General features: G+C 39.1%; 2 protein-coding genes across 3 annotated transcripts; one reads left to right on the top strand and one right to left on the bottom strand.

Moving 5' to 3' along the window:
• Window positions 1-783: 783 nt before the first annotated feature.
• Window positions 784-7,826, bottom strand: LOC121882347 (breast cancer metastasis-suppressor 1-like protein-A). 2 transcript variants are annotated; one of them, XM_042390544.1, is made up of 11 exons: window positions 7,532-7,826; window positions 7,193-7,283; window positions 6,272-6,399; window positions 5,866-5,945; window positions 5,592-5,688; window positions 5,005-5,094; window positions 4,785-4,849; window positions 4,642-4,681; window positions 4,158-4,287; window positions 2,546-2,637; window positions 784-2,235 (listed from the first exon to the last, which is right to left on the bottom strand). In XM_042390544.1, the coding sequence occupies exons 1-11, from the start codon at window positions 7,665-7,667 to the stop codon at window positions 2,180-2,182; spliced, it is 1,005 nt and encodes a 334-aa protein (XP_042246478.1). In that variant the 5' UTR covers window positions 7,668-7,826; the 3' UTR covers window positions 784-2,179. The 2 variants fall into 2 exon arrangements, with proteins under 2 accessions (XP_042246478.1, XP_042246479.1); XM_042390545.1 differs by having other exon boundaries at window positions 784-2,637.
• Window positions 7,827-18,300: 10,474 nt separating this feature from the next.
• On the top strand, window positions 18,301-20,741 carry LOC121882400 (NF-kappa-B inhibitor alpha-like). Its single transcript, XM_042390643.1, has 6 exons — window positions 18,301-18,607; window positions 19,187-19,292; window positions 19,434-19,641; window positions 19,757-19,845; window positions 19,960-20,220; window positions 20,329-20,741. Exons 1-6 carry the CDS (start codon window positions 18,375-18,377, stop codon window positions 20,356-20,358), a joined length of 927 nt encoding a protein of 308 aa, XP_042246577.1. The 5' UTR covers window positions 18,301-18,374; the 3' UTR covers window positions 20,359-20,741.
• The last annotated feature ends 537 nt before the right edge of the window (window positions 20,742-21,278 follow it).

Below are 21,278 nucleotides of genomic sequence, written 5' to 3'. Positions count from 1 at the left end.
CCATGCGGTAAATTATGGAAGTACAGTACATTCATTTAGAACCACCAGGAACTTTAACCGATTAGCCTTTGAACTGATTCATTCGAATTTCTGGCTACACTGCCACATCTGATCAATATTTCCGATAGATCAATCAAAGGTTCCAGTGGTTCTGCATGAGGTGTGTCTGTACAGGCCTGAGGGCAGGCAGATGGACAGTCGGGGGGGGGGGGGCAAGAAAATGGTACATCAGCGTAGATCCTGAATCAATACCGGTATGTGGTGTTAATCTAGTGAGTGGCCCTCTGGCAGAAATAAGCGACTGAAAGGTTGAACAGCACAGCAGACCAAAGAGCCATTATCAAATAGGACTGGCTCAGCATTTTTCTTCCAAATAAGCCACTTTTTTTGTCACAGCAGGGTTCAGCGAATCTCCGGGGTGACTTTGGGTTGAGCACTGTCAGGGACTTTCTCCCTTTTTACACTGGAGCATTATATAAGATTGTATCTGGGTTTTTTGTGCATGCCAGGGCAAATCCAAAAGGATATTTAAGTTCTATGCAAAGCTGAGATTTTTTTTTTTATCCAAAGCTCTTAAGTCTTAAAAAAAGATATTAACTTGACCCAAGCTGTGCAGGGCAGGTTGATACTTTAGTCATCTAAATGCACACATAATATCCTTTTTTGCTAAAAATGCAGCCAGAAAGCAGAAAAGTACAGTAGAAACACAATTCAACTCATGTAAAGACCCTCTTTTCTCTATTGCATGTGGAATAAAAAGAATTGTTTCTTTGCAGGTTAGACTCTCTTCAAATGATACAAACAAAATCTTTAATTAGCTGTACATGCATTGGCACAATGTCACAAGTTTTCTCTTTTTACCTCTAATGTGGAAGAGGAACCACGATGCATAAAAAGATAAAAACAAAGTAGAAATGGAAAAACAAAAGACTTGCAACAAACTATCAGAAGTTCTGCTCGGTGGATGCCACATTGTCACATTTCTGTTTATGATATAACGTTGCAAGCACCTCTCTTTTACAATACTGTTGGCAGGTAATACTTTGAAATATGTATGCAACGGTGAAAATTTAAAGCACCGTAAATACAATGCAAAGCAAGATCTAAACATAATATACACTTACACAAAAAAGGTTCACTTGGACGGATTGTACACACAAGAAAATCCCTTAACCTTGCTTTCTCTTTGTACATTAATGTTGAGGAACATGTTTACTGACAGCAAGGAAGAAGACAAAGGTAAGAGAAAAAGAAATGACAATTGAGGAGGATGAATTAAGACGGGAGGACGCAAAAAAAGGCTCGGCAAAGACAAAAAAAAACTGAAAATAGCACTATGAATTACAAATTTAAGGCTGTCATGATCCCGCCACCACAGAAGAAAATGCAGTCCAAACCTGTGGAGGTGAGCTGACCCATCTAAGCCTAGATCCTGCCTTAAATGTTGAGTTCTAGGCACTATCAGACACATGGTAACATGACAGGAAACAGAGGGAAGAATCACAGTGACGTAAACACAAAACACGCAGTTGTCTCAATGTACAGGACACCTCCCATTACCGTATACTTAAAATACAGTAGGCTTCTTTTTTGCAACTTTTATGCTTTGCTCAGTGCATATGGGACGGTGGCCTGGGTTTGAACTTAAAAATGTAGTGCTGTGAAAATTACACTAAAACATCAACACATCAAGAGATCATTTAATACAGCGGCTCCCCCTTGTGGGTTTCAACAAAACCCGGGGGAGGGTTTTGAAGAAAGGTTTTTATCTAATTACGTTCACAATATAATCATTAACTCAAAATTGATTAATCATCGCTTTCACCCTCCATCTTCATATTGACACTTGTGCAATTTTTTTTTTTTTTTTTCTAAATCATTCTCTCAAACTGGGGTCCCTGGGGATCCTAATACAGATTTATTAGGCTCTGTGGAGCATGAAATTCAAGTCTAACTGGTGAGTCTGGGGAGGCAAAATCAAACACACCGCTGACAACATCTTCACCTGGATCGGGGCTTCTCACTCACTCATTCATTGACCCGCTTTGACCCACTTCCAGTCCAGAGTAAGGCTTCGCTGCATTGATAGTTCCAGACTTTTTTTTTTTTTTTTTTTCCCAGCCGAGGCATCGTCTCGTCTCAGAAAGGCACGCGACTGAGCTCCGTGGTTCACAGTTCGCTACTGCTCCGGTTTTTTATCTCCCTTCGTTTTTAGCAGCACTTTGCATTGATCTCCTTTCCAGAGAAAATGACACTTTGTGACCTTGTCGGTAATATCAACATACATACATATTTACAGAGAAGATCGTCTCCTTAAATGAGAAGGGTCAGTTGATATTTGTTTCTGTACAGTTTCTTTTTTTTTTGTTACTCATACACAGAGAGAGTGAACTGAGGTGTATGTGTGTGTGTGTGTGTGTGTGTGCGTACTTATGGCAAGCATGTATAAAGATACAACATGGAAAAGAGACAGAGAAACATGGCAAAGATGATGGTTTTGTGTGTGTGTCAGTGTGTTTTTATGAGTGTTTGATCGTGTATTTGCCTTTCTGCAGCTGGGAGATGTACAGCTTTGACTTGGTGCCATCCAGTCGTTTGAACCACACCTCATCGTTGTTGATGGTGGTGATGATGGCACTGCACGACACATAAAAAAAAGAAAGAAAAAAAGACAGAATAATGTTAACGAAACACCAAATCACAATCCTCACAAACAGTATAGAGTGATGTCATTGTACTCCATGGTTACTCCCTCCAAGTGGCAAATATGCACCAGTCAGAATCAGCCATTGTGCTCCCAGATGGGGGGAAAAAAACTTGAAAACAGGGCTAAAATGGAAATGAGCTGTTGTGCAGATTCAGAAAGAATTCAGGCAAGTTTTTACAGACTGCCAAAGGAAACAGAAAACAGAAACAACATGAGGTGATATTTTCCAAGGGGCTGTGTAACAACAAGCACACAGATTTCATGAAACATGGAAAAAAAAAAAAAATTAACACCTTGTCCACAAATAACTGAAATATAATTTCACATCTTTGTGAATGCAATCAGTCTGACATACCTTCAATGGCCAGATGCACTACTTTTGACACTTCTGATAGGAACACACATGCCATTAATCCTTGTGTATTTTAACACTTTCTAACATTATCATATTTGTATTTTTAGATTGTCTTTATGTGTGTAAATGAATTGTATGTGTACTATTATTTGCAAACTCGCTTCCCTCAAATTGCCCCTTGAGGGACGAATAAAGTATTTCGAAACTAATCAAATGAAATAAACAAACAACATGCATACAAATGATTTTCTAGAGTGATGTGTGTGTTTATGATCTTTTATCCTTTATTACGGAGCACTTTGGGAAGTCTGTTGTGCCCTAAACTAAATCATTGATTACATTTCTGACATTTGATGATGAGACAACCTATAACTGCTGATCAAACATTTAAAATGTGACGAATTAATAACACAAGTGCTACATATCCAGAACCAAGCATAAAGATGGGTGCACTGTTGATGCAGCACAATTGGTGAAACTGCACTTTTTGAACCATTCATTTCACTGACAGGTTTTAACGACTGGTGCAGCAGGCAGAAGTATTAATATTCCTGCAGGTGTTCAAGCATCTGCATTTATTGTTCTCCACTCATTTATTCAGGTTTTCCTTTTTAACTTATCACCTGTCTGTAATGTGCGTGCAAAAGAATATTATATGTCTGGAAATTCCTGGCTTAATTTTAATGTCCACAGACTACTGATTGTCTGGTATGTTGCACAGATACCGGTTCCACAGCTCTACTCATTCATAGCAGCCACCTGTTGTGTTTGTTTTGCCCCTCAGTGGTGGTGAATGCATACCTCTTTATTCATTGTACATCCTGTCCTGGAAAACACACAGGGCAGGACGCACAAAGAAATCACAATCATTCAACCTCATACTCACATCATCTCCCTTTGTTTAAATGATCATTTCCATTATAAAAAAAAAAAAAAACCCACCCTGTGACCACTTCCTCTAAGTCACATAGACTCTCACAATGTGTCAGAAACACACATTTCCAGATGAGTACATGCGTTGTTTAGTATTGAAACTTGCTGATGCTATTACCAAACATAGGCTGCAATTCAAAGCCATCACTCCCACACACGCACCTAGTCGGGTACTCATCCTTCCTGTTGATACAGATGGCCTGTCCCCTGCAGTACCACTGGTTGTCATAGAAAAGCCGACCGTCCTCTGAGCGTGCCACATGGTGATGTCTGTCAGGCTTGGCTGCAGGGACTGGAGGGAAAAAGAGAGAAGGGAAAAAAGGGGAAGAGATGGGGAGACCAGAAAGTGAGAACAACAAAGTGAGGTAATGAAAAAAAGCAATCGGGCACAGAAAGTTTAAAAAAAAAAGAAAGTAGGAGAAGGAGGAAGACAGATTGAGAGTCAATGTGCAGTGAGAGGAAGAGGTGAAAAAGCAAAACAGACAGTGATGTTAGGTGGGGTGAGGACAAATTGTCTCCTATTCAACTATGAACTTGAGCACTTTTAGCTGAAAGTATTGAGCACTTTTAACTGAATGTGACTGCGGGTCGATCGCTGCACTCAGCCAGGTATTGACTGTAACCAAGGACGAGGAGAAACTCTTACCATCAACCTTCACCCTGTGTGGCCCCAGAGACGCCATCGCCTGTGGGTGGGGGGGGAAGCAAACACAACTCAAAAGGTCAAACCACAACTTAACATCTACATCCACAGTCAACCTGTTTTTTTTCCTATTCTCATTGTAATACCTTTCTTATTGCGGTCCAGTCTTCAAGAATATCCAGATCTTGCAGCATGTAAACAATATAAGGCCGTGATAAGAGAGGTTAAAGAAAACTGTGCAGTGAAGTGGCAGGAAACATCTGTTTTAACAGAATAACGCTGAAGTGCTGCAGCGTAATGTTTTGCAGATGAATGACGGGAAGAATAAGACAAAGATGGCGAGGATGGGACAATGGAAAAGGATATCGGAAACAACAACAGGCTTCTTCTTCTTGACGGGGCAGAATGGGTCTTTTTTCTTATTTTTCCGTGAGTGCAATCCATCATTCCACAACTCTGGAAAAGCAAAAACAGATTAGAGAGAGGAGAGGCTCTGCAGTTCATGTCACATATCTGCATTTCATATTTTAACCTGTTTTATAGACAATAACTCATATTCATTAATGTCCCTGATCGTACATTGTATTTAAGGTATGGTTGTTACGAGCACTGAACAATTAATTAATTAATTAATTGATTAAAAGGTTTGTCAAATGGCAGATTCCAATTTAACAATTGTTGTAATAATTGTTTTAGATATTTGAAAATACCAAATACTTACTAATTACTACTTAACAAATGTCAAGAATGATTACCTCTGTTTCATATCAATATAAACTGAATAATTTTTTGTTTTGGGGTTTTTGATTCCTAAAGTCAGCAACTTTAGGATGTCATTGTGGGCTCAACTACTGACAGGATGTTTGTTTTTTTTGACATTTCATTTACTAAATGATGAGAACGGATCAAAAACTATATTTTAGACAACTGTGGGCTGAAGCCCTCATTGGTACCTGAGGTAATATCAATACTGTGTCTGTCTTCCTCCAATCTTCTTATCTTCTCCTCTAGTTCACTCTGCACAGTGTCAAACAGCAGCAGCTTCTCACTCTGGAAGACAGACAGGCAGGCACACGGGTCAACACAGGTAGAAAAAACCATCATTCATCTCCAGAAATACTGGGACAAAACATCCAAACGTCCAATGTTTTAGTACATTTCCTGCACTGTAGAGGTAACACAAACCTAAACCTTACACAACCCCTGACTCATTTGGTGACCTCTCACCTCCCAGTGCTGGCAGGCAGCCTGGATCTCACACTCATACTTGTTCTTCACTGATTCCAAGCACAGCTCCCTGTAGATCCCTGCAAAAAGCATTAGTGGTAAATCGATCTGAGGAGGCCGGCAGGAAAAATGAGAATTTGTTTTTAGACAGTGACAAAGCAGCATATTTAATTAGTTCCATATCCTTGCAGATACTCCTCTTGTGTGACTTTTTCTTATTAGGCAGGGGCATAGGCACTAAAAGAATTCAAACAGCAAGAGTATTTCTTTCACTTGACATATAACTGGTAATTTTAACCTTGCCCTTCTTAACTTTATATAACAAGGTCCCCGTCACTCCCCTAAGGTTCCCCCAAATATGTGGACAGTATGTGACAGCGATGACTGTAGGGTTACTGGCACCTACCAGCCACTTTGGTCCGGATCTGCATGTTCTCCTGCAGGTTGGCTAAAGGTTCCAGGTATTCCTGGGCACAACCAGCCATTACCTCCTGCAGCTTGATGTCCACCTGGCTCAGACGCTCCTTATACAACCTAAGCATGATAAAAAAATATATAGTTGTTTGAATGGAACTCAACGGGTCTTAAGAAACTATAGACAATGAAGAAAAGAGCACAAGCAGCAGAATAGAGAAGGGTTGTGAGGTGGTCTTGCAATGGCAAAAATCAAGTCCTTATCTCTCAAGATCTGTGGCATGGCTCCAGTGTGAGTGAAGTTATTTGACTGATTTTTCAGATAATGTTTGAGAGTTTGACATATTTCCAGCCAAACTTCACAAATGATGGCATGTTACATACCAAATGGCTGGTAAGGCAGACTAAGTCAGAGCAGCAGCAGCTAATATATTTACCAGCACTTAGCTTAGCAACTGGTGTACATTTCTCACTAAGATTACAACCAGTTTTACAGCGGTGTAGAGTATATGGCAGACCGTTATTGTGAGAAGGCTCCAGATAAATGGAAGTCTGAGCGCAGATACGTCAGATTTTAAGGATATTATGAGGATAACAGGGATATTGTGGTCTATGAGAGAGTATGCTAAGAAGGCAGGTGAGATGGCATCATCGCTGTCATCTCACCTGACATATGTCACTTTTCATAGACGTACAAAACACATCAAACAGTCATGACAATCACATTATATCCACTGGACTAAGATCTCAGTTAGCAGCACACTGATATTGGTTTAGCAACAGGATAGACTGATGTTTAAAAGAATTCTTCAGCCTGTTGCGTTGGCCAGACAGTAGTTAGGTGACAGTAGTTAGGTGACAGTAGATAGGTGAGCAGTTTATTTCGTTGGGAACAACATGAAAGGAAACTTACTGCTCCTTCAGGTCTGTGAACTGTTTCTCCAAGGTGGTCATCTCATCCAGGCACTCCATCCTCCTCCTCTCACAGTCCTCATCATCCATCTCTGTTCACATGAAGACATGACAGCTTGGGCATCACCTCCACATCAACTGCTTTTTCTACCCAACAACAACAACAATCCTCAACATCACACAGTAGCATCTCCACTCCACACTGCAGCAGCAGCTCCCTGGTCAAAGTGACAGCTAACGTTTAACAGAAACTACGTGTCCCGGTGGACCAACATCTGACAAACAACCGTGTTTGATGAATTTAGCTGTGTGTTGATATTTAAGGCCTGTTTTTTCCTACCCGAGCTGTCTCCATCTTCAGACACGGACGAGCTAACGGTGTCCTCCTCGTCTGTGCTGCTGCCGTCTTGCTCGGGAAAATCCACCTCCATTTCTTCGTGGTTACTTTCTTTCTTCTCCCGGGAGTGAACCGGCATTGCGACTTACAGATAACACGGTGTTAACGGGGTGGCAGCGCTGTTAGTTAACTATTACACCGAATAAAGAGCCAAATGTAGCTCAGACAGCTAACCGGTTAGCTGGTTCGCATCTAGACAGCTGGAAATGCAAACATGGCTACCGTCGACCAATCAGAGACAGCTTTACTGAGTCCGACCAATCAAATGTTTGTATGGGTAACTAACTGAAGCAGGAAGATTTGAGGGACTTGTAGTTTCTTCGACTTCTTCTGAACACCTGATATGAACTGTGTGTGCAGGTATTTGAGGTGTATGTATGTGAAATGTAATAATTATTAACCTTACATCATACTTAATTCGCTTATAATAGTAATGCTAATAATGCTAATGCTAATAATAATAATAGTAACAACAACAACAACAACAACAACAACAACAACAACAATAATAATGATAATAATTTTATTTGTGCTTTCCATAGACAGCATAAAAACAATCACAAAAAGAAATAGAAAAATACAAGCACACAGTCAAAAAAACGTATAAAAGAAATTTACAAATAAATTATTTGTAGGTAAAACAAGTGAAACTATTAAAATAAACTTAAAATCAGGGGGTTGCACAACAGAAATGATTATTATGTAAACAAAAGACGTTATCAGGCGAAAAGGCAAGTCTGTAAAAATGTGTCTTAAGACAGGATTTAAAAGCAGAAACAGTGTCAGCAGATTGAATACAAACTGGGAGACTGTTCCAAAGCTGTGGTGCCAGTACAGCAAAAGCTTGATCAAACCTTAACCTGGACTCTGGAGCAGCCTAACTCAGCAGATCTAAGAGGCCTTTTTGGACATTAAGGGGTTAAAACTTCACTGATAAACTCTGGTGCGTGGCCATGACCAATACAAAGAATAATACAAAGAATTAAAAAATTTATATAAAGAACCAGGGTTAACTTCCATACATTAGGTAGGCTACTGCAAACCAAATCCATAGGCTGTTGGCTAAGTTGTAAAAAATGTGTATAGGAGATGTTATTGTAGTTATTTCACTGTACTTTTGTTGGTTTTGTTTTGCTTTGTTAATTTTAGCTGTCATCGTTGTATTGTTTTATTTTTTGTGTGATGCTGTCATAGGCCTACACATTTATGATTTTCTCACCAGCACAATTCTTTTTTTAATACTAATATATCATGGATAGTGCACTCTAATAAGTCACATAAGCTAACTAATAGCTTTATTAATGGTTAATAAATCATCTACTAATGTTTTATAAATCATTAGTATTATAAGTCATTAATGATGTTGCTTCCTTTGACTTTTTAGCTTTTAAGTTCATGATGAAGACCCCACCATGAAGCCTTTAATAATAACTTATTAACATGTATAATTGCAGACAACACAGTATGTTTAGCTGATGGCTTATTAGAAAACGATTATGATTACCGGTATATAATTAGTAAATGATTTACTAACATGAATACAGCTATTATTTACAACTTCTATCTTCTTTATAAAGGGTGACTTATTAGTGGCACTAAATTATGTTACTTGTGCAAATAAAAACTTAAGACTAAACAGAACATAAGAAACTGAATAAAGATGGTTTTACAGCAGTATGATGATGCAAGATGTGAAAATATAAGTTGATACTAATAAATCTACAGGAGTCCATACATACAGTAGAATGTGTTGAGGAAGAATGACAGCAGGAAGCAGAGGTAGCATCATACGTATGTGCTGACTCATGATTGAGGATGTGTTTAGTCCTACTTGGGTATTTCCTTTTGATGCTACTTTATACTTCCACTCCGCTACATTTCAGAGGGAAATATTGTATTTTCTACATTTATTTGACAGCTTTAGTTACTTTTCAGATGAAACACCTCTAAGGGTGGTTTCTTCGTGGGGGCAGCTTTGGGTTGCGCCTGACACAGATAAAACCCACAGTGAGGTTAAACCAGTGGGAAGATGTTCTGGGGTAAGCTGAAAGAGGCTTATCTCAGTTAATCAAGACCGGTGGTGAGTCTGTGTCCGTTGGGAAAAGGGAGTTTCTGTTATGCCTCCGGCTTTAGAGACTTAGGCACCGATTTACAGATTATGTACACATGACAAAATACTTTAAGTTTTATTTTATCTTATTTTTATTAATGATATCAAGTGGGTTTTATTTTCCATCTTATGTTGATGTTTTTTCTCTCTTTATGTCCTTATCATGTGCAGCACTTGATGCATGTAATTTCTTTTGTTGTAAATCACTGTGAGCTGCATTTCTTGTATGAAAGTTGCTGTACAAATAAAGCTATTACATGAAGATTTGACATAATAAGCTTTTAAAATACAACACATTGTTAATGATGAAACCAGTGGTTTCCAACCTTTTCGGGTTTTGACGTTTTACAAAAAGCAGTGTGTAGTCGGGGTCACATTTCACATGTCTATGAGTTGTTAACAGCTCCACCAAATAGTGATTTTTCCCTCTAAACTTCTCACATGGTTTCATTTCAATAAATGATCCAATATTTCACCAAAAATCAAAGATTAGAGAAAAAGTCCAAAAACTGAAAACAGAACTTGACCCTTTGGAGGGGCCTGCACCCTAGGTTGGGAACCACTGGACTAAACTAGCTAACTGTATATAAAGTAGTTGAAACTAGCTCCACCTCCAGCAGCTACAACAGTGACATGCTGCTCTAACACTGATGCTTCAACATTAATAATCTAATGATGTCATATATAGTAATATATCAGTCAGAGGAACCAAACCACTACTTTTACTACATTTTGTTGCTAAATCTTATGTACTTTTTCTTAAGTATGATTTATCATGCAGGACTTTTACTTGTAATGGATTATTTTTACATTGCTATATTGGTATTTTTACTTAAGTAAAGGATCTGAAGAATATTTCTTCCAGCACTGTTTTATACTCAGACAGACAGACAGAAGGTTTTCACAGTGAGGGCACCTTGTACAGCTGCAGGGAGATGTTGAAGAGCTGCCAAAAAGTCTCTGCGAATTGACTGGCAGATGATTCAAGCACCTCGGGGCCAAAGCTGTCACGGTTTGCTGCTTGACTCTCTTCTCATTCACCTGGTTGGCGTTGATGGACAGACTCACAAGGGGTTGGAGAGGTTGGAGCCGTGGTTCTGTTTACTGGTGTGATGGACAGTTGAACGTCAGTATACAGTACAGTGTGTGTGTGTGAGCTGAATGAGCAAGTATATCAGTAGAAAACATTTCAGTGCTTCAATTTAAAAACAAAAGTTGACTTTACTCCAGCAAAGAACACAGTATTTGGGGCAGAGTTCACTTGATGTTCTAACCAAAACTTTCCATTGTGAAATGAACCACCTCCATCTGTTCCACTTAATACCACATGTATTTAATGATAGATATTTTCTTATAATTGGGTCAGTTAGTTCATTATTGGTATGCACTATCATACTTTAACTGTGATTTAACTTTAATTTTACAGAATTAAATTCCCTTGTCGTCAAGTATATAAAAAGAAAATACCAAACGTAGTATTTAACATATTTATGTCTGGCAATTACTGACATTCTGTATTCAGGTTCTGGCAAAATAAACATATATTTCGCCACAGCATCACATCTAAGTAATTATCCCTTTAATATATCTATGTATTAGGTGTATTAGGTCATTGTGGGCAATGTTAAATTACATATACTGTGAGGTTTTTATCCATATGTATTTTCTAAGAGTGATAGTAAAAGTCTTTTTATGCTGTGCACTGATAAGGAGAAGGACTGAGACACTGAGAAGGACCTGAAATCTCATGATCTGCAATTCACATTTCAACCACATGAAGGCGATAAAGACCTTTACCAAGTGGTGAAATTACAGCTTTTCAGGTCTTAAGTTTTAAACCATTCCTGGAGAGTTTCGTTTATGCTGCAACTGGAACTACAAGTATTCATGATAATGATAAAATGACAGGTATGAAATAAGAAAATAAACAATCTAAAAATTATTAAACTAATATAAGAATGAAGAGGCTTTAAATAGAAATGCTAATGAAGAAATAATGAACATAAATGCTTACTATATATTAATACTTAATGCTATAATTAATATATATAACAGTTATGTACTTGTAAAAATGAGCATCAAGTATCAAAGATATTAAAAAACACTTGTGATGTAATCAACAAACAAAACAAGAAGCTACAGTTTTACTTGTGATCACAAGTACGCAGACAGAGCAGACAGAGAGCCTGCTTGAAACTCCTAAAATATATATATTCATATGAGAATATTAGAGAGACTGACAAATATTACTCAGTTGACTACAGCTTGTCACTGTTTCCGTGGTGTGGATCACGCTAACCGTCAGGTCCTTTCTCACACTGCTGTGAGTGTGTCAGGAAACTTTGCTGGCCTAATTTGTATTTAGGGCAGTACAGTGTGGAGGAAGAAAGTCTGGACTGTTTTTGTGGTTTATTTCATAATACTGAGCTTTTTTTGTCTGATAATCTCACATGGTGAGGATTACGCAGACTGCTGACACAATAGACAATCGATACAGCTGCACACAGAGGAATGTAGAGGAAACTCAAGAAGCACAGAAAAAAACCAAAAGAGGCCTGTTTTCAAGGTCCCTTGCAACTGTATTACTTAAAGCTGTGTAAAACTATGTCTGCTCCCTGGAAGAATTTCTGAGTGCAATATCATTTGCGTTGTTTTAAACGCTTTGCATGTGCACTTACATGGCAGTCAGCACTGTGATAACAATGTGTAATCAATGTTAATCTATGACCTCAAACCATATTTGCTTACATAGGCTGCAAGTTCTACCTTTTTTTAAAAAAAATTCTGATATGATTTGAGGCTTGTTGTTTCAAAAGATACTTAAACCTTTCAAACAGTCTCATATTGTTGAAGAGAGTCCTGTATCTGAGAATCGATCTCTCTGAACAAACCCAGCGATCAGATTATTGACTTTGATTTGACTTTTGAAGAAGACTCGCTTTTGAACAAGACTTGCTTCCTCCAATTGAAAAAAAATGACAACCAAGTAGTTGCTTGATGCTTTTATCTTTTCTCCTTTGAACTACTGTAGCTCTCTCTATTCACACCTCACACAAAAGTCTCTCTTGGATCTCAAACTAGTTCAGAGAGCTGCAGCAAGTATTTGAATTGCGGCCAAGCAACGTGTTTGAAAATCCCCAACATTAGCATTCCTCCTTTATTGTTAAATTTTAATGATCATGTTTAAACCCATCAAGTTGCATTACTGAGCTCTCGGTTTTACATGTGCACAACCTGAGATCCTCCCGTCCTTCTGGCTCACTAACTGCGTATAGTTATATGCTTTGTGGTTATTTTCAGTGTTTCCACAGGGGCTGAGCAATGTCAGCTTTTTTCACATTGTGATTTTGACTTCACAAAAGAAAAAAAAAATTCACTGTATAATCATTAGTTTAAAAGCATAGTGGGAAATTATCCTAATCTAACTTTCTTGCTGAGAGATTAGAAAATCAATACCACTCTGATATCTGAATGCTAAATATCAAGCTAGCTGTCTCCCCCTAGCTTGCAGGCCTTATGCTAAGCTAAGCTAATCACCTGCTGACTCTAGCTTTATACTTTAAAATAAGAGTGGTATCGATCTTCTCAGCTAACTCTCAGCAAGAAAGCAAACAACAGCATTTTCCAAAATGTCAAACTATTCCATTGCAATTCAGATATCTCAGAAACAAATATCTCAAAATGTCTGAAAATAAAACCAAAACTAGCTGTATGGTCAAATACCACTAGAAGTAAGGAAGGAAATGTTTTTTTTTAATATTTTTTTAAATATATATAACTTGGATGAACTGAGCCTTTAATGTGTTTTCATGCTTATATAAAATGTAACCAACAACTTTGGAGCACATAGTGATACTATGTCCGTGAGAGATGCCTGGTTGCAGTAGGGCAGTAGGACAACAGATCACATTGCATATAATTAATCCCACTGTGCGTGGGTGTGTGTAGCCTATATGTATGTATGTACACCGTGGGAATGCCTGGGGAGGGAAATAAAGGTATTACCCCTTCTCCGAAAAACACCTACGCTTCCCCGAAAAAAAATATGCATTTGCACATTCAGCGCGAAACTGAGGCAAGAAAGGGGAGGTTCTCAGAGTTTTTCACCTCAGTTTGAAAGTTTCAATCGATAGCCTGCGTCTCTGATGTCTTCAGTCACCTTTTCAGAAGCTATAGCATAGAGATTTTTCCACCTTTCATACTCTCAAAATCTCATGACCATTAGATGCCACTGTTAGGGAATTACTTTTTACAGGTATGGAAACCTGTTTTATTTGTTCTGGAAACACACTGAGTTAACTTGTATTTTTTTTTCCTTTGCTTTTCAATAAATGAGATCATTGAATAAGGTCATGAGAGTAAAGGTTACACACATTCCATGATCTTTTTCCATTTCTTATCTTCATGACTCTCTTCATTAAAATCGTGTCTCATGTACTGTGACAGGCGTGTACTGGCATGTAATTAGATAACAACCACCTATAATGTTTTCTTTTCATAAAGCCTGGCTGTGGTGAAGTCCCTCTGCAAGAACAGCCTGACTCATATCATTACACAGCGAGCATGCCTACCCATTATTTAATACAAGCCATGGAAAACAGCCATGTGTGAACTTGCCATACTAAAATACTCCTTTTTTCACCAAGCCACACACTGTGAAAACATAATGTGGGTGTAGAACTGTTTTGTCACACTGGGCCCACACAAGTAATGGACTGGTTGAGGTTAGCTGTCCACTGAGAGATTACTGTAATAATGGAGTGACAACTTCCTTTTGAAACAGAAGAGAAGTTGTCATGAATGACAAGCACACATCTGGGAAGCTGATGCTATTTTTAGACAGCTGGGTGCAGATCACTGATATGACTGAGTGACATAAATCACATTTTCAAAATCAAATCATCCAGGTGTCTCACACAGCGTGACCTTCTACTTATAGAAACACTACAAAAATTTAATTTAAATTTATCTTACACTTCAAAAATGTGCTTGGTCAAATAAATCATTTAAAGCTTCGACATATATGCTTATTCACTTCTGTACCTACTCTCATTATGCAGGTAGAGCGAGGAGGCTACTAGCTTAGCGCAGGTTAAAGACTGGAGGCAGTCCGAAACAGCAAGCCTGCAAAGTTCTGCAAAGTTCAAAAATAGACATACCAGCACCTGTAAAGCTTCATAATTGACACATTTTATCACTGTACCCAAACAGTTACAACTAAGATACATGTTTTGTCTGACAGAAAAAGAAAGCCTGGCTCTTTACACCTCTAAAGCTTCAGAAATGACACATCATATCACCTCTGCGCACCAACAGTTACAAACAACATATATGTTTGTCTGTATGCCAGTTATGGAGCTAGAGCCAGAAGCATGGCTATTAGCTATTAGCTTAGCCCAGTTTAAAACTGGAAGCAGACAGAAACAGCTTGACTAGCTCTTTCAAAAGTTCAAACATAAGATACACCTTTAAACATGTTGTATCTCCACTGTATTTGCTTGTGTACAGATTGACAAAAAAGACAAAGAAACAAAACAAAACAAAAGAGATATAACATGTCTCACTTGTAGAGATGATTTTATGCATTTAAATTTTTTTTTAAACTTTAGACAGAACCAGGCTAGCTGTTTCCCCCTGTTTCCAGTGGGGGGTGAACTTTCAGTTTTGCTAAGCTAATTGTCTCCAGGCTGTATAATAAGTGGTATCAATATTCTCATCTAACTCTCGGCACGAAAGCAAATAAGCACATTTCCCAAAATACAAGTCCATTAAGTGTAAATAGATAGTTTCCAGAAATTACAAGCGTTTCAATCTCACAAATAAGCCGTGATGTAATTTCAGTATTAGTACTTTATTTGATTCTGTTCCCCTGCCCTTTCCCCCCTTTCACATCTGATGTATTTCATCTTATGTCATGCTATCACTGTATGAAACACTTCATTCGTAATGCATCATTTAAATCTACGAAACCTACCGATTGGGCCACTGAAAAATGATTGCTGCAATGAGAGCATGGAAAATTATTGATTATTGAAATCATTATATAATTAGCTTTTTTACATACTGAGTGTTTTTTTTTTTAATGGATATACAGAATTTTTTTTTGAATTACTGTTTTTTGTACTTTATTGTGCACTCATTCGCTTTGTTCAAACCCAGCCTAACATACTCAACTAATGCAGTCTAATACAACAATACTGCAATAATGCTATCTTCATAGGTTATAATGATAACGCTCAGTTTTGTGAAAGCTCTTTCAGAGAGGTTGATTTACATTTATTTTACATTTTTTTTTGGAGGCTTAAGTTTGCAGTGTAATTGAATTGTATTGCACTCTGAGAGTTGCTTCTAACACTTTACACACCCTACTAGGTAGACTTAATAAACTGGCAACTGAGAATCGCTCGGGCCCCCCCCCTGACTTTTCAAAGAATACTGGGTGAGGTTGGTGTTACTTGGTCCATCAAGAAAATGTGAGTTTCATGACTTAAGCACTTCATCAACAGAGCGTGATACCCCCTGAGGCACTATACAGACTCAGATAAGTGGTGCTTTACCAACACACAGACAGAGGGCAATGTACAGCACTTGACTCTGAACTGGCGTCAGTGCTTTCCCAGCGGTTGGTGTCCATGGCAACCAGCAGTAAACACGAAGCAAGTGGAGGCAAGAGCACTTGCACAGTCTTAACGAAAAGAAAAAAAAAACTATGTAAAGTGGAAGTCCCAGTATTTCCCATGTGGGGTAAATATCCGACCATTTACATACACAAGCACGCAATCTTGGCAACAGGGGATAAAAAAAACAAAAAACAAAAAAAACACACAGGGCTGCAAGAACAGTTTGTCCCCAGATTCCTCATTATGATACTTGGCAGGGATTGAAGAATGTGTGGAATTCAAGGCACACAGAGGAGAGAGAGTGTGCATGTACGAGTGACGTTTTTCTGATGTGACGCACACTCACAGACACTCAGACAGATACAGTAGCCTGACATCATAGCCCTGCAGGGTGTGTGTGTGTATGACTGTTTGTTTTGTATAGTGTAATCTCAACTGACAATTGCCGTACAGAGATGTGAATGCTTCGCTGCTTTTGGAAACTGTTGCTATGTTTTCGCCGAGCCTACCTTTCACAGTGCAAACAGAAATGATCCTGGGAATTTTACCTTAAATGTCAGGGCAGCACAGACAGGCAGCACTGTCCCGCACTTTGCCTCAATGTTACGCAAGAGAAAGGAATTTCCTCTTTAAGACTTGCCTTAAAGCAACTAAGGGACAAATGCAAACAAGATAACAAAAAGATCACATGGAAAGTTTCAGCAAAAACATTTTTTTTCCACTCAACACATGCACTGTGCGTTGAATAAAAACAAGAAAGTATTCAAAATCCCTATCAAAAAAATCATATTAAAGTTGCACATTTTCTGCATGATTTAACACAGTGTTTTCCAGGATCAAAGCCAATTTGTGCATTTGTTTCACCTCCAGAGGTATGTTGAGCATGTGCAATGCTAGACCGGTAAGTCCAGAACATCCTATTGTGGAACATGCAGTGCTGGTTTCATAAGGGAGTCTCCATGAGGAAAGTTAACAATCTTTCCCCTCTTCCTCTGCACTCAGTGTGCTGCGTAATTACAATTTGTCCTATAAAGAAGTTTGGAAATCCTGTATTGTAGGTTTTTTTTTTTTTATTGTTGTCATTTTTACAGATCATGCACTATTTTCCCATATGCAGTTCACAAAAAACTAATTTTATGTTGGCTTGAGGGTTAATATTGGTAGACCTAATCATAGAATGAAAGTAGTGAGGTGCTTATCAACTCTTTTGAAACTGTAGAAGTATTTGATGTTGACTGAGAATGCACATTTAAGGTAGAATGAATGACTAAATAAAGTACATACATGCAGTACATGCATACATATAAATATGTTTTTATCATGGAAAGAAACATCACAAATCTAAAAACACACTATTTTATCTAAATAAAATGTATTCCTTACATGTTTTGGTATTTACACAAGTATGAGACTGTACCTAATGTATATAGGGCAAAGATATAAATATCCTTTGCAAGTAAATTCAAATGAACTGATTGTATGGTTACAACAACCACAGAATTCAGACCAGTTATATGATAAGCGGCTGTGGTAACTACTGTAGGTGTAGCTCATTATTAGTGTGAACCTTTAATATTAGAAACATGAATGTCTCTTTTTTTACAACTAATTCCAAATTTGGCCAATTTAGGCCAGAAGCAACGAAATGGAAAACATTCAATGCCACTTTGGTTAGCCACTTGAAACAGATAATTTCCCCAAGCAGAAGGGAATTCTTCAAGAGCCTGTCAGGGGCCGTCTCCCTCCCATTCATGCACATCATGTCTCATTCATTGAAATAAATAATAATGTCCCCTAACCTACATCACAGGTGAAAAAAGGTGTCTAATAGGAAATTACAAGTTTTCATTCTGAGTCTGTTTGGGGGGGGATTTTTCTCACAAAAGCACAGCTCTGTGTGATTTCCCTGCTTTTTCTAAGATAAGTAATTGGAAATCCCCACCGAAGCTCCGCCCACCGAGCGCACAAAACCAAGTGCGCCTGTCTCAGCTGCATTACTCTGCACTGACTTCTGGATAACGACGGAGCTGTTTCTTGTGACAGTCGCAAAGTCAACATGGACGTCCACAGAGTACATAACCACGATCAAATGGATTATAACTTAGACAACATGGAGCCCAAACATGGGAAAATGTTGCCTTGCCAAGAGGACCGTTTTGACAGCGGCCTGGATTCCCTTAAAGAGGACGAGCTGGTGAACGAGTTTGAGGACATGACTGTGAACATACGGGAGGAACGCACACATGATTACGAGCCCTGGAGAGCTGTAGTGACAGAAGATGGTGACACGTAAGTGAAAATTCTGTGGATTAATATTATTGCAAAGTACGCATTTGCAAGTGTGAGCCTTTCGCCTGATTTAAGTGGATGTTTTTGCACTAAAGCGCACCAACTAAACTTCAAACTTATTGCATTGGTAGTCAAGTGAAAAAGTGCAAAAATACGCATGAAAATGTCGAGAGTTGCACGAAAACAAGAGCTCTTTAAAAGTGTGTGTGTGTTTGTGTGTGCGTGCAACGCAGAGCGTACTCTGTGTGTGTGTGTGTGTGTGTGTGTGTGTATGTGTGTGTGTGTGTGTACTTTGGCTGAGAGCGCAGTCGGGGCGGGGCTAAAGTTCGCTCTGCGCGTTTAGGAAAGTCCCTGGCCCGCTGCCAGTAACTGATAAAGCATCAGATGTGTCAAGCCACAACTGGTGGAAATAACCCGACAAAACTCCACTCTTGCGAAACGCTCCACTGCTCAAGCTTTGTCCTTTCTTATTTGGTTGGAACCACTTCCTCCGTGCGTAATTTTTTTTTTCAAGCACTATTTTAACTAACCTCTTTCTCTTTTTTTTCTTCCTCCCCCCCCTTCCCCTCCTATCCACAGGCTTCTCCACTTGGCCATCATTCATGAAGCAAGTGAACATGCCCTTCAGATGATCAAACTGTCTCACAGTCACTCCTTCCTCAATGTACAGAACCACCAGAGACAGGTAATAACCAAAATCAAACCTAAATGATTGATTATCAGCTCAATACAAATCCTCACCTTCCTCAAAATACACACAAATTTCTGTTACAGACAATCAGACAATATAATAATTAAATATATCTTATAAATGTTCTCTCCCCAGACTGCACTCCACTTAGCAGTGATCACAGAACAGCCATACTTGGTAGAGAGACTCCTGAAGGCCGGCTGTGACCCCAGGCTCACTGACGACAGTGGAAACACGGCTCTCCACATCGCCTGTAAGAGGGGCTCCCTCGCCTCCTTCGGCGTCCTGACCCAGAACTGCCAGCAACACCTCGCCTCCATCGTGTCTTTCCCCAACTACAGTGGTAAGCATTAAGTCAAAATAGCACCCATATATACACACAGATGGTGGTCTTGTGCTACTTTGGCAGTTTGGTGAAGTTGGTTATTAACTGAGCTTTTCTTGATTTTCTCTTCTAGGACACAACTGTCTCCACTTGGCGTCCATTAATGGTTACATTTCATTGGTGGAAAATCTCATTCAGCTGGGCGCAGACATTAACGCACAGGTAGGTTTCATTACACAAGAATCCCACATGCAGCTTCTAAATAGAAAGCCAGGATATAAAAAGCTGAGTTTCATGCAGGAACCTAACATCAATCCTTTATGTTGTTTCCCATAGGAACAGTGCAGTGGACGGACGGTGCTCCATCTGGCCGTAGATCTCCAGAACGAGGCGTTGGTCCGTCGCCTCCTTGACCTCGGCGCCGACGTTAACAGCTTGAACTACGGTGGCTTCACGCCGTACCACCTCACCTATGGCCGCCAGAACGACGAGATCCGCTGCCAGCTGTACGAGAGGACGGCACAAGAGCTGAGGGAGCTGCCTGACAGCGAATCAGAAGAGAGCGACATGGACGATCTGGACCTTTCTGAGGATGAGGTCAGTTCATGATCCTGAACAGCAGATTTATGATTGGTTTCATACACCTTAGATTTCATATAATCATGTGATATGGGGTCTTAACATTTTTAATTTTCTTTCCTGCAGCTGTACGATGACATAAAATTCGGAAAGTAAAGAAAAAAACCTCCCTCTTCTGGTGGTGTGAAGACAGTGAAGCTGCTACAGGGTTGCCTAGCCAAGGCCCCGACGAGGGACACCCCGCATCCAGGAAGTCCACAGGTGCTGGCCCTTCAAACAAGAATGAAGAAGGCGTCCAGTCTGGTCAAGTCCGGTCCGGATCACAGAACTTCCTGTGCCAAGATCGGCATTACAGCAATGACCATGACCTCTGTATAGTCGCTCCATAAACTGTATAAATATATATTGATGTGTATATACCAGATCATTCATGTAATATATTGTAAATACAGAGATATTATTTTTGTACTTGTAAATATATTGTGTGAATTTAAACACTATTAACAAAAAAGATGTTGAGAATAAAAAGATGTTTATCAATATAAAAAAAAAAACCTTTGACTGGTGTGTTTCCTCCACTCAGCATGAGTTTCCTTTTATGTAAGCATTGACTCGTGTCCTTTTCACTCAGTAAAAACATCATCTCTCACTTACACAAAATGACGACGACAGAGAGTCATCACCCAGACTTGTGAAAGATACACAGACGTGAAATGATCACACTCAGCCCCTTTGGAACACTCTGGGATTTCCTTGTTGGGGCGAGGTCACTGGGTCTCTGAGTCACTTTGTTGAAAGTCCCTGGGCGGCATAAGAGGAACATACTGTACTAAAAATTCCACCCTACCCTGGAACTACAGCTTAACACTTTGGCAGCAAGGCGCTGGGTAGAAATACCAAGGAAATTTTTTTTTTTAAGGAGGAAATGTATATTACCAAGATGGGAATATCTTCCAGAAACAGATTAGTGTCATTGCTGTGTCATAATAAGCAGGAAACGTTGCCAGAGTCTGGGAAGTACAAGATTTCCCTGTCAGCTGACTGATGAGTGTACAAAAGTCAGGATTTTTTTTTAA

The sequence above is a fragment of the Thunnus maccoyii genome, chromosome 17, assembly GCF_910596095.1.
Source record: "Thunnus maccoyii chromosome 17, fThuMac1.1, whole genome shotgun sequence".
NCBI classification, from domain to species: Eukaryota; Metazoa; Chordata; class Actinopteri; order Scombriformes; family Scombridae; genus Thunnus; species Thunnus maccoyii.
This window is presented reverse-complemented; position numbering and strand designations above follow the sequence as displayed.